Genomic DNA, 14,268 nt, shown 5'->3' with positions numbered 1-14,268 from the left:
CCATGGAAAATACACCATAAGTATATATCAGTACAGAGTCTAGTCTTTTCTGTTGTGAAGACCATATGAAATTACCATGCCAAAAACCCTGCATTTTTGTGTTCAAATCCAAATGCCACCAGGCAGTAACCAATAGGTTAAAAAAAGGTTGAGCTTAAAACACTTCACAAAACTGAAAATTAAGTCTCAGTGTGAAAAAATTTTGTGAAGGCAAACAAATCTGACTGTAATTTAGAAACTGCTCAGTGGGCTTTCCTGCCTTCAGAGTGGAAGAAGAACAAGAAGCTCATTAGAGGTGGGACATTTAAAGAAGCTTCTTGGATTCTGCCTTACTCAGCTTTGCTGCAGCTGACTGCAGGCTCTGCTCAGGGTTGCAGACTGAGTAATGACTGTGAACTGAGCAACCACAAAAATACACTAAAAATGAGGCAGTTAAACAGTCTTGCTGGTCTCACTTTAAAATAGAACAGTTGTGAGAGTTTAAGCAATTAAAACTAAAAATACCAGAATATTATGGAATAAATAAGGTTGGAAGGGGCCTATGGAGGTCACCCATGGAGGTCACCCACCCAATACAGAGCTTGTCTTCAAAGTGAGATAAGGCTTTTGAATGCCTTGTCCAGTTGGGTTTTCATTATCCCATCCAGCAAGATAAAAGGACAGGAACAGAAGGAAAATTACTGCAGTGTGTACTATAGGTTTCCTAAACCTTCCTAGAAGGTAGTTAAACTCAGAGCAAGCTCTGTACTGCCAGTTCAGATAGAACCATGGAATGGTTTGGAAGGGACCTTAAAGCTCAACCAGTTCCAATGCACTTGCCATGGGGCAGGGGCACCCTTCACTAGACCAGGTTGCTCCAAGTCCCATCCAACCTGGCTTTGAACACTGCAAGCAATGGGACAGCCACAGCTTCTCTGGGCAACCTGTGCCAGGGCCTCAGAACCTTCACAGGAAAGAATTTCTTCCTTAATTTTAATCTAAATCTCACATCAGTTGGAACTTGACCTCAGTGGGAAGGCTTGTGGTGTGCCTCCACTTCCTCTCTGAAGCCCTAACATCAGCTGTGCCATCCTGCTTTCAACCCAGTGGTTTCTCACTCACCACGCCTCCAAAATATTTCTGTATGTAGAAGTCATTGAGAGTGTGCAGCTCAAGGTAAGTGGCTCCTAGTTCCTTGGCAAGTTGAACTCCTTCAACAGTGGTGACACAGCTCCTTCTGTCCGATGTGCACAGTGGGCAGGTACAAGGCACTCCTAGGGAAAAAGTGGCACAAATCAACCATGTTTGTCAAATAATACAGAATATTTAACTTCTTAAATAATTGGAAAGATGTATTATTTAGAAAAGAACAAATAGGGAAAATGGAAACACAGCATTTTTATAGTAAGAAATCTCTAAAAATGGGGGAAAAAACCCCCAAACCCAATTTCTTATTAATTAGTTCAATTGATTCTGCAAAGCTCAGGATAAATGACATTAGTGTTATTTTACGTTTGGTTTTGCCAAGGCTGAAAAGCCAAGCAGGACTTTGAGAAACCAGGACTGACTTAAGGCCTGGCTATCCTTCTATGCACAGCTGTTGTACTAGCCTGCTGGTGTTACCAATCACTATTGCTGCCTTTAAACTTGTTCAGTTACTGTGGCCTGTTCATGAAGGAAATACGTACAGTAACCGAAAGGAAAATTTTGCTGGCTCTTATAGTAATTTATGTACTGCAGAATATGGTTTAATTACACATCATTTGATATAAACTTTTTAAATCCAAAATAGGTAGTTTTAAGATTATACCAGTTAACTGATAAAAATCTGTTAGCCACCTTAGTTCAACTTTGCTTAATGCCATGGATATGTTTTCAAATGTGCTGTGCATGCTCTTCATCAATTTCCTCTGGTCAGACCTATGGGTAACATGAAATGACACAGTTTTGTTCGGGCTTTTTTTTTATTTCTTTTGGCAGCACAGTTTGGTACTACAGAGGATTAAAATCTTGGTAATTTGAATGAGGAAACTGCTGTGTTCACAAATACCTTAACAAATAGAAACAAAAGTGTTCTGTGTGCCCACAGCAGTTCACTCCAGCAGGTCCCAAAGTGAAACAGAAGCTGGAAAGCCTGACTTCTCCCACAGTCACATTATTTTGGGAGGAAGGCATTAAAAAATAAGTGGAAAAGAAAAATGCCAGTAGCAGAGTCCCTCAGACTGGTGGTAGCCTGTGCTTAAATAAAAAGTGTAATAAAAGGCATTGGAAAGACAAACATTAGTTTAGCAAGACCTTGTCTTTAGAATGGCAGTTTTACTACCCCTGTATAAAACAAAGCATAAAAATATTTTAATGTTATCAGTGAACTACTAAAGGGGACAAAATAAAGATGAAATTGCTAAGTGTTCTTTAACAGTCCTTTCTCAATTGCTGAATAAAAGTATATATAAGTATATCATAAGTAGACCCTGAGAAAACCGAGAATTATGTTCACAGACAACACATTTCATATAGCTAAATATTAATCTGTACATTAAAACAAAAGATCTACATCTGCATCCATCATGTCTCTCATTCATAGCAAGAAAGATGCACAGAAACACTTGTTTTAGTCAAACTCATGAAGTAGAGGACAACCAACAGGTTCAAATTTTGTATTCATGGCTTAGTTAAAAAAGAGAAATCAGGATCCATGAGTACAAAGACCATATGAAAATCAACAAAATAACAATGCAAACCATTTGGAAACACAGAGTAATGTCTGCATGTTTGTTCTACTGGTATCTGTGGTATTGTTTCTGAATTTTATTTCCCTGTTGTAAACAGACAGGAGTTACTAATGTCTACCCAAACTGTGAACATGTTTTCAGCAGCCTTGCCTGTATCAGCTGCTGGACTCTTGTGAGTCCATTTAGTCCTTACACAGTTGTGTAATGTAATTTTCATATTGATTAAATAGAAATACAACAAAAATTTTAAATATTCAGTATAGAATTGATTTGAATTGTTCTCATAGCAGACTACTGCTCAGCCTGGACAGGGCATGGTGTGAGAGCATTAGCTGTGCCACAGCTATACCATATCTATATAACAGTTACTCTGCCATGAGAGGTCAACTCTGTTGATGAAGCAGCATATAGCACTTTGTGGTACCCGAAGGGCTGATGTATCCATTCATCTAACAACATCCCTGAGAATTTTGAGGCTTTTTCCACTCCAGTGTTTGCAAGCTGGTGGACTTAGTTTTAATCTCATTCAATGGAAATAATTGATTCCTGACACATAACAGTAAAGAACTTGTAACCGTAGGGTTTATCTCGTACACCCAAATGTATGCTGCTTTATCCAAGGGACTAGGTTTAATCTCTGTGTGTGATGTCTCCACAAAAAGAGTTGTTGCAGAGGCCAAAGCAGGATAGTATGCCCTTCATCACCTGGGTTAATTAAGCATAATATTCTTTCCAATACACCAGTCTATGGAACCATAATACATGTGCATAGTGCTGTCACGCTGACAGAGTGGATTTTTCCAAGTAATTGCAACTTGGAAAAACAACCAGCTTCTGCTGAAATTACAGCATCACTAAATTCCAAGTCAGATTTTAACTATTACTCCAGGAGACTGGATACATACCATTTTTTCTTGCACCAATAGCAGAAATTATTACTGGAACTGAGCAGTGGTTTAATGTTTTTTTTATCATTGGGACATAACTGTCCTTTAGTTCTTGAAACGAAGTCTTATCATTGACGGAGTATTTAATCACAACAATATCAGCTCCTCCAATGAGACTGCGGGAGGTATACCAGTCACTGTCAAATATATCCTAAACAGAAAAAAAACACTGATCAAGAATTTTCTGTCTATAAAGGAAAGGTGAAATTCATTCAGTGCTCTTAATCCAAAACCTTACAGAAGTATTTTTAACTGATAACTTCATCTCTTATTTGAAGACATGCAAAGAAGAGCAGAATTCATGCTTTGTAATTTTCTTGTCCGGAGAACAAGCTGTTCATTACAATGAACAATATATCTCTCTTATGAATTCAGGAATTCTTGGGGAAGAAACAAAAATAGGGTTTATCTAGGAATATACTTAGCAGAAAAAAAAAAACAACACTTTACTGTTTAATTACTTAACTTCCAAATGTTTTTATTAAGGAAATAAAAGCTGTTTCAGTGGTAGAGGCTTGCAGAAATTAATACAAACCATTATTTACAACATTTTAGGGAAAGAACTATGCCACATAGCTATGAACTTTTAATACAAGTTTCATCAACTGGTTGTGACTTTTCATCTGCTTCACAAGAGCTTCTACATAGATTTAACAAGTGTTAGTGTCTTCATGATAAAGACTTAATCACATGCCTGAACTTTCTTTTTCTACTTTGTCCTCAATTTGTCATTTAGACTGTAAGACTCACTCTAAAATTATATGGTTTACAGTTAATCTACAGCTGTGCTCTATCCATATGTAATATACAGTTATTACCTGTATATTTGTCATCAGAACTGTAATTTCACAATTTCTGCTTTACCTAAAGGTAGCTCGTAAATACCAATGAGCTTTGCATATATGCTTAATTGAAAACTCTTGACAGAAATATGGAACTGGTCCAGAGAACTGAAGATTAACTAAAAAAAAAAAAAAAAAAAAAAATGAATACAATCACCTCTTGGAATAGACAGACCTTTTTTGGACTCTCAGTACTTAAAGAGAGACCTTATTCTTATTAGAGAGACCTTTTACCAGGGCCTGTAGGGGCAGGACAAGGGGGAATGGCTTTAACCTGACAGAGAGAAGATTGAGATGACATCTTAGGCAGAAGTTCTTCCCTGTGAGGGTGGTGAGGCCCTGGCACAGGTTGCCCAGAGAAGTTGTGGCTGCCCCATCCCTGGCAGTGTTCAGGGCCAGGTTGGACAGGGCTTAGAGCAACCTGGTCTAGCGGAAGGTGTCCCTGCCTGTGGTAGGGGGTTGGAACTGGGTGAGCTTTAAGGTACCTGCCAACTCAAAGGAGCCTGGGATTCTGCAACTCTCTGATACAGTATGAAGCAAATGTAGAAGTTGGGGGAAAAAATGGAAATATGCAATGATAAAATAAAGAAGATGTGGAAAGGAGAAGTAAATTATCACAGTGGCAAAAAAAATTAACAAAAAATCTTGATCACTTCAAAAGGATAATGGTTTAAAATCTGTGGTGAGGTAGCTAGAACTCTCTAAGTACAAGAGACAGCATGAACATGATGGTAGTGTATCAGTCAGCAATTATTTGCCTAGAATGCCAACGCACATCATATCCAATTTATATCTTGTCTTTAAAAGAAATAAATCAGGAAATAAAGTATAATATGAATTCCTATTTATTTCTTTAAGAGATGTTCTTGTTCTGTAATAAGAAAACTGTGGACAATTAACATAAACACACATTTAGCACTTCTAGATACAGTGCTTTGTGACAGCCAGCTAGATGGGTATTTCCAGAACCTGATCACACAGTCAGGCAAAAATTGAGAATTTTCAAGGAACAGCTTTCTTACATTTTTAACTGATGAAAATCTCAACAGAGAACTTGTAGTAGGATTGTATGCATTTAATAAGACAAAAGTTTAGGGCAAAAAATCACTACAAACAAAAAAATAATACAGAATATTTAGTTTCTCCATGCTGGCAGACAGAAAGCATGCCTACTGCCTTACAATTTCCTTCTAGCTGCTGTCTTCAAGCACAGCCCAAGCTTGCACATGATCATCTCTGTGAGTAAAGCGATAACCAGCATTATCACCAGCAAGGTCTAGGGCACAGGTGCACAAATATGCAAGAACTCCACCCCAACTTCAAGCCTTAATAATAAAAAAACATTTATGAAAACTTCTTACAGAATATAAGATGCATTTTTTACATGTAGTCATTTGTTTGCGTATGGTTTGTAGCACTTTTTACAACAGAAATACATCTTCAATGCATTATGACACCATTTCCTGTTATGAAACAGCAAGATTTTGGGAAGATTTCTAAGTTAATAGAAATCTGGCTGTGCTCATATGTGTTAATATGAACACAGCCATGCCCAAGGAAAGAACCGACTCTGACTCTTGTGAGTAGCTTCAGCATAAATCTAGTCCTGACTGACAGCTGAAGACAGAACTGCTAGACATCAAAGTGCCTGGGGCTGTGGCTCCATTCTGACAGCAGCCTTACCAGCCGCAGGAGACAGGACTGATTCACATGCAGCCATGCTCTCTGCTCTAGCCCCAGACCTCAGCCTGGCTCTTGAAGCAGAACATTGTCCAGTGAAACACCAGCCTGAAAATCCTCCATGCCCTAACCTGAACCAGCAGCAGCTCTAGTGCTCTTCTTGTTGGTGGGAATCTCAAAAGAGTATGTTGAAGAAGACTTGTGTTTGTCTGCGTGTGCCTGCTCATGCATATAACAAAACAGTGACTCGAGAAGTCAATACATAGAGCAAAATAATCCAATCATAAAGGGTTTTGCTACTTTTTTCCCCTAGTGAAAATAACACTAATAAGAAAGCCATCACATTTTAGGAGAAAAAAAAAAGACAATAAAAAGAAAATATAGCCATTATCTCGTACAATTTCCCTACTTTTCTTATATTTTGCCCAACTCGCCATATTTCCATCACTGCAGGTATGGAGAGAGCTAGCAAAATCCTTACTGAAAACAGATGAACAGATGTGCAAGTACACCTGTTTGTTTAAATATTAGAGAAAATAAATCCTATGGAAACATGGTGCAGTCTACAACAGCTTCCCAGGCAGGCATAGCTGCATGATGCTGCAGGTTTGTGGAGGTCTGTGCTTTCAGCCACTGCCCATGCCACAACTGCGTTGTTTGTTCATCCTATCAAGAAGGGTTTTAACAAAGCTTATGAAGCTCTGATGGGGATGGACTCCACGTTCCTGGGGTACAGGCCAGCCCTGATTACATCAAGAAGTGAAAAATTCAGAATGTGCCAAACCAACATTTCATAACATGCCCTGTCACTGTTGTGCAGTTTCCCTCTGTTCTCACATATGATTTAACATCCTCAAGAGCCCATTCTTTAATGTGAATGTGACATTTAAAAACACAGAGGAGACCTGTTTCCAGAGGTCTTGTGGTAATTATTTTCATTTCATATCAAGTGTAGCATGGAGTGCTCAGATTACTGTCCTGTGCTGGGAAAATCCTCCCAAATCATCTCTGACGGCAAAGAGTTATTTACCCAAGGCATCACTGAGACAGCACTTGGATCCTTCTTTACTATCTCTTTAAGAGAAGCTCTCATGCAAAAGTGACAGGAATTTCTTCATACAATGAACAGCAGCTCAGACTCAGGAATAACCTTAAATCTGTCTATGAAATTCATGTAGCAGCAACTCCTCATCATGCATCATGCTCTTGCCATGGTCAACTTCCCAAGACAGCCACTAACAAAAAGAAAAAGTAACTGTAGAGCTACGGTTATTATAATATGACTTTATTAATTATAGTTATATTTCTGCCTTTAATCCTCTCAGGACTTATTTCAAAAAAAAAAAAAAAGCTTAATTTTTCCCTTGCATTTCTCCAATATACATGCCTCACAATATATTCTTGCCGTTAGTAAGCCACACTTCTCAAGTATTAACATTGAAAATACAGCCTTCAGAGGCAATAAAGAAGTGATTGTCTTACAAAATCACATGACCTCTCAAGAGGACAATACTTTCTTTGTTCAAAATAATTTATGAATGCCTTTGTGGAATGGCGGTGAAATCCTGAGCACAAGTGCCCTTGCAATGCCCACACTCTGTCTAAAAGCTGCTCGCAAATGTCCCCATGTCCGCCTAGTCTCTGGGGGACAAGGAAGCCCCAAAGATCATTTGCCTGGGTTTTCCAAGGATCCAAGAAAGCTGCACTGGGAATATTGGAAAGCTCATATCTCTCTAGCATCCATTTACACACCTGTTTGCCGTTAACAGACCCATTCTACACTAACACAGCCTTCTTTCTAGAGATGCTTTCCACACCACATACCAGAGCCTTCCCCATTTTTTTCAAGGTTTCACTGCAATTTCTAACCAGTCAGGTCCACATCATTCCATCACTCCCCTGAATTTACTTAGCTAAGTAAGATGCAGTACAGAAGGCCCTATCTTCTCCAAAAATAAAGAAAATTCAGACCATAGCCCTGGAATGCTGCCTCTGTTTTTCCACTTAAAAGATTTCCAAAACAACTTTAACTGGTTGAGCTGACACACACCCCTTCGCTCCCCAATAAGCAAATAAAAGCTAGCATTGGCCTTTATTGTCCTCTCATAAAGTAATCTAATGACTTTGTAAAAAGCAAAAATAAAGAACACAGTAGGGAAAACAACTTATCAGGATATGATCACTTGCATAAACTTCCAACTTCAGACGGCCAAGCTTAAAAATGAGAGAGGAAGACATGCTAAAAATTTAAGTTTCAAGGTATGGTTTTGTACTGAAGCAGTAATTAATGTGGATTTCTAAAAATTATAAATAAAATTAAGAAGTGGATCAAATTCCTTTATCTTCAAAAATATTGAGGGCCATCCAGTCTAGCCAGCACAAGGAGAGCAAGGAGGCTGAGGCAGGAAAAAGCCAGATAACTGCACTGTGGATGTGCCTAAGAATGCTCACAGGATTGAAGGGCTATAACACTCCTGTATCCTTATAGTCTGCCCCATGTAAGAGAGGAAAGAACAAGAGGGTTGACTCAGGTAGGTGACACTCACAGTGAAGTTTAAATTCTGCCACTTATTTTCCAGCATCATAAATAAATTAATCAAAATACAAATTACAGCTCCTGTTTCATCTTTCGTTCTGTAGCTAAGGAAGACACACTTGCCACCAGATATGACAAATTTTGCCTGCACTTTTTGTTTGGTTTTTGCTTGTACATTTGCAGAAGCATAACAAAATTTAGTGTAAAGTGACTAATGTTGCACACACAAGCCAATATAATGGCAACTGAGTCTTGAAGACTGTCAAATCCGATACAGATTGCTAAATAAAGCAACCTTTTGCAAAGAAAATCTTAATATTCATCTTGCATCTTTACTCCTTTTAAGTTACTAGCTCCTATACTGAAGTTTATCCCCAACCCTCAAAATCAGAAAATCTGAGATATGATAGTTCAATATGCTTTATGAGAGCACAACTTGAGCATGCATTAGCAACTGGTCACCTAATAAGATCACAATATTCACCATGGATGTTACTATGTATGTATATTTTCTTTGTATCTTCTCCCATCTTAGGTCTGCACTTTTTGTCAAAACATTTTCCAGCCATGTGAATCACAAGGACATGGGTCCACTTGTATATCTGTCCTGTGCATGTGAGAGATACGAGCACACAGCTTTGCAAGAGCAGTGAAGGACACGGTAGGCCATAGTTATATACCCAGTGACTGACACATGAAGATCAGTATAGTTTTGGGAACAGGGGGATTTTCTCCCAGATTTTGAAAGGTATGCTCTATCCCTAACTCTATGACCCTGTTCCATCTGTGTGAATGACACCCTCCCTAAATTCAAACTTCCATCCTGTACCCAGCTACTCCCATGAGAAAGTTTCACAACACGCTGATGCTGTTTTACATGTTGGCAAATATGATTTTATCCATGTCATTTCCTAAGCCAAGCAATAACAAAGAATATAGTAATCTCATAGGCAGTTAAAATATTTATGGAGCCACTATGTGAAAGCAGCAGTCTCACAGCAGGTTGGAAACACCATTTCCCCATGTCTGTCTGTAACACTTGATGGGCATTGCCTTGGGTAGTCATGCCCAAGAAGCCTTGCTTCCTATCTCTGCAGTTTGACAGCCACCTTCATTCACCTTCAGCTTATAAAATACCACACTCCCAGGGCAGCGCTTCTGCTCTTTACCAGTCATGTGCCCAAAAGGACAATCACACCACAGCAGTATTGACCATATGGTCCAGACCCTCCATGTTTCTCCAAACCATCAGCATGCTGGCACTGGAAGCCTCTGGAAAACTTTAGTGCAGCCATGTGAGATATGTAATACACAGTAAGATAGCCTATAACATAGTAACATCAGGAAGAGTGGTATCATCAGGAAGACACTTGAACTGTTGACCTCTCCTGCAGACTCACAAAGGTGAGCAGTGTCCTAGCCTGACAGAAACATGTAGCAGAGGACTGAAGCATGAGCAAATTCACCCTGTACCACATTTTGTCTATGAAGGGTCCTTCCTTGCACTGGGGATCTCTACTTGATAGACGTGCATCCATGTTGCTTTTCCAGACTGAGCTCTAGGGGACAGCAACAGCTGAGCACCCTTGAGTTTGGAGAGCCAAAGCTATCAGTATGTTCATTACCAAGTTTATGTCTAGACTGGCTTGCCTTAATCATGTGAATTTAATCTGAATGAGATACAAATCTCATTTAAATGCAAATCTGCCGTTATGTTATGCTCACATGACAGAGGTGGAAATAATGCAAGGCCCACCATACCACCACCTCTGTGTTTCAGTAATTTGCAGCAAGAATCCTTTTCCATGAAGAAAAGTCAACTTACTTGAGGTAGTGTCAGCTAACACTCTGAAATGTCCTGCACCATTTCCCCAGGCTGCCAAATGAACAGTCCTGAAAGGACAACCCTGACGTAACAAACCTCAAGTATCCAGACTCTGGAAAACAATCCTGTTCCACCTAACCACAGCAAGAAGTCAGCTTCACTCAGAACGGATAACGTTCTCTAGTCCATCTACCTGAGAAGTCTTCTACCAAGTAAAACATGCCAATTGTTCCTCATCATTCCCAGTAATCTCCTGCCTCCTTTAGCTGAGAGAGGAAAAGCACAAGAGGCCCAGAAATATATATGAGGCCTCAGACAATACCAAGCTAGCTGTTCAAGGGCAAAAATGAGAAATTCTCCAGAACTGAAGAAACTTGTTTTGTAGAAGAGCAAATGCAAATGCAACAACATGAAAACACATGAACTGTGTCTCCAGTGTAGGTTCTTTCTTCCCTTTCTCCAGCTATTCCTGCTTGCCTTCTCACACTCCAATCCTCTGAAACACCCTTTTGAAGTCTTACTGCCTCAATTTATATTCAGGAACTTTAACTCGTTGCTGCACTCCAGTGACTCCAGCAAACTGCATGTGCAGGTCACATGTGGTTTCAAAGACTAAACCCAGGATCCCTCAGTCCATCTGAACCAGTGTCAGGAAAGTGCAGCTGACAAAAAAGCATGAGAAGCACAGAGCAGAAGGGTAGCTATTGAGTTATAAGATTACAAGCTATATGTATTTCTGGAACTATTGTGATTCCCAGAGATCCCTAAAACAGTTTCCCTTGCAGGACAGCAAAAATCAAATTAAAGATAGAATTATGGAGCTGAAACTGATTATTGTTGTAATTTCTAAAAGCTGCTAAGCTTAATTTTTTTCAAGGCTACTAATTAGTCATTAAATATGTTTTAATTTAGATTATCAGTATCATTTCTTACACAATCATTGTTCATAGTTATAACTAATGTCTCTCACTTACTAATGAAAGTGCTAACAACTTGGAACAGTGCCAAAATCTGTTTTATTTATCTTCAAATAAAGGAAAGAATGTTAAAATGTGTGACTCCATACACAGTTTTTCACAAGATATCGAGTCTTCCAGTTTGTTATTTTTCAAAGCCAGAAAACTAACTGCCTTTTCATTTTTAGAGAAAAAAATTATATATTTTGTTTTATTGTTTAGCAGTATTTGAAGGGAGTGCTTGTGATTCAGTGTCACAAAAAGGAAGTTCTTGCTTGCCTCTGGATTATCTTCAATAAAGTTTTCACTCAAAAGCACAGCTGAAAATATCACCTTCCTGCAGAGGTGAGCAGCAGCTTAATAAGAAACTTCCTGCAGCACCTATGATTTTGCAGCATTTGCCGGCTTATGTTTTATGTGCTTTTGTTATTCAGAATAATTACAATGTGAATAAAATCTGCCAATAAAAAAATATAAAATTAAGATATATTTTCATCCTATTAAAACAGCTTACACTGTTAAATGCAGTTGAAAAGACAGAGACTGTTCTCTTACCCAGACAGGACAGTCATGTACCACCAGTCTGACATTTCCAAACACAGAGGCTTGGTACTCAGTAAAAGCTGGATTTCCAACGTGACTGGCAGACAAGCTGCAGTCAATCTCAGAAATGAGAGCACTTCTCCTGAGATAGCTCCAGATCAAGCCTGGCTGCTGATTGTCCTCAGAAGGCCCATCTCTTTCATTCCCAAAGGCTGCAATATTAACCGACCTAAAATGAAGACAAAGCTGTGTTAACAAAGATGAAGGGCAGGGATGAAAAAACCAAACCCTTAAGTCAAAACTAACAGATCAATCCTTCAGAATCCTCTTCCCTCCTTTGATTTTAACATCCCACACACACCTCCCTTCCTCCGTAGTCGACAGCAAAACACATACATGATCTCAACTCCAACAGCAGCATGAGAGGAAAGCAGAAAAGAAACCTGGAAATGCCACTTACATTACAAATCCCTAGCTGGCTTGGATTTGTATTTGTTGGCGCCCACGCTCAGCCTCGCTGCTGTGACCTCCAGAGCTCTTGCTGTGTTCCCTCGCCTGCAGCCGCCAGCCTGGCTAACTTGGTGCCTGCCGTGCACAGCGACAGGCTTCAGCCCCACGCCAGATATGCGGCAGCAGCAGCAGCAGCAGTATCAGCAGCAGCAGCAGCAGTATCAGCAGCCCAGGCAGCAGTGGCTACGTTGCTCAGCAGCTGTGGGTGAACTCGAGGTGTCAGGGCGAGCGTCCAGCTAGGCAGTCACAGCCATAACATCCTGACGTCAGTAAGCAGGAGCACAGCACATGGGATGGGCAGAGCAAGCTGACGTTGCTGCTGAGCCAGAGCAGCTGGGTCAGTAGAGGCAAACAAACGCACTTGACCAGAGTGGTAAGGCAGTGCTTGTCTTCCAGGCTCCTGCAGGAGAAGGACCAACATCATGACACTGAGTCGCTGCCACAGCTCCTCTGTGCTATTAGGAGAGACCAGTACCAACGGACTGTCACAGCGGAAGAAGTGTGAAGCAGTGTGAAGACCCTCAGTTAAAGTATCTAAAGTTGTTGGTGGTGAATAACGTCTATCTTTTCAAAATTAGGCTGACAATTTCTGAAATGCCGTGTGGAATTTTTAGCATACATCTGATGTTTAAAGCATTGCTTTCAGATTGGACACTCTGTAATTAAAATAAAATGAACACAAATACCTGGGACTAAATCTATCCTACAGTGGCATGTTGTCTGCCAGAAAACGCTTGCACATTAGAGTAAAAAAACCCAACAAAATAGAGTAAAAATATTTTAGGTACCCTAGATGATAAACACTCCCTATTATGTGAACACATGCTGCTGTTAATCCCACAGGCAAGAAGTCATTCAACACAGGTCTTAATATGATTGTCAACAGAGTAATTAACAGACCTTTTCCTGCAAGAGTCCATACTCTGAGAAAGATACTATTCCAATATGGGAAAATGTGAGAGGTGACAACTGATGAAACTGTCAAAGTTTTATGCCAATAGTGTATTGATTGGCTGAGCCATTTTTAGAAATCATAAACATTAATGCATATTTTATGCCAATGATCTCAAATAGTATTTATTTTTTTATTAGAAATTTTACAGGGCCTATTGAAAAAAAAATCCAGCCAAACATAAATCAAATGAAACCAACAGATAATTTACCAACACTTTTGGTTCCCTGTGTTTCATCACAGCTTCTTTCCTGTGTTTCATGTCAGCTTCTTCTGCTTTTCAATCTAGCTTTCCTTAGAAAGCTAAGATGACAGGTAGAGGTTTTCTTTCTGTTTCCCTCCTAGAAAAAGAAGTTTAAATATTTAAATTTGAACTTGTAGTGGTTTAGCTGTTGAAAATGAGGAAATGTTTGAGAGAAATGTTCTTTACAATACTAGTGAGCATAACCTAGTACAGCTAAATAAGCAAATAAATATACACACACATATACACATACATATGTTTACGTACTTGGATTGGAACAAGGTGATCTGCAAGATCACTTCTAACACAAACCATTCTGATTCTGTGATACGTATACACATGCAGTCTTGCACAAAACGCACAGAAAATACAGGCTGGTAAATAAGGCAGCCATAGTGAGAAGTGACCCAATTAACACAATTAGCATAGCTCCAATTAGCATAGCTTAGTCTTTGCTGTGTACCTAGCTCTGCCCAAGTGTATGAGGCAGATATGGAGGGTGGCAGAAAACACTGGCTTTCA

The 14,268-nt window shown here is 39.5% G+C and overlaps 1 protein-coding gene across 1 annotated transcript in view; it reads right to left on the bottom strand.

Annotated features, from left to right (window-relative positions):
* Positions 1-12,438, bottom strand: part of RHOBTB3 (Rho related BTB domain containing 3) — a 31,283-nt gene extending 18,845 nt beyond the window's left edge. Inside the window, exons 1-4 of the mRNA XM_005145971.2 lie at positions 12,431-12,438; positions 12,053-12,269; positions 3,617-3,809; positions 1,102-1,253 (exon numbers count right to left, since the gene is read on the bottom strand). Coding sequence (XP_005146028.1) covers positions 1,102-1,253; positions 3,617-3,809; positions 12,053-12,269; positions 12,431-12,438 — 570 coding nt within the window. The remainder of the gene's footprint in view (positions 1-1,101; positions 1,254-3,616; positions 3,810-12,052; positions 12,270-12,430) is intronic.
* Positions 12,439-14,268: the final 1,830 nt, after the last annotated feature.

Source organism: Melopsittacus undulatus, chromosome Z (assembly GCF_012275295.1).
Source record: "Melopsittacus undulatus isolate bMelUnd1 chromosome Z, bMelUnd1.mat.Z, whole genome shotgun sequence".
NCBI classification, from domain to species: domain Eukaryota; kingdom Metazoa; phylum Chordata; class Aves; order Psittaciformes; family Psittaculidae; genus Melopsittacus; species Melopsittacus undulatus.
Note: the sequence above shows the minus strand (reverse complement) of the source record. Positions and strands in the feature narration are given on the sequence as shown.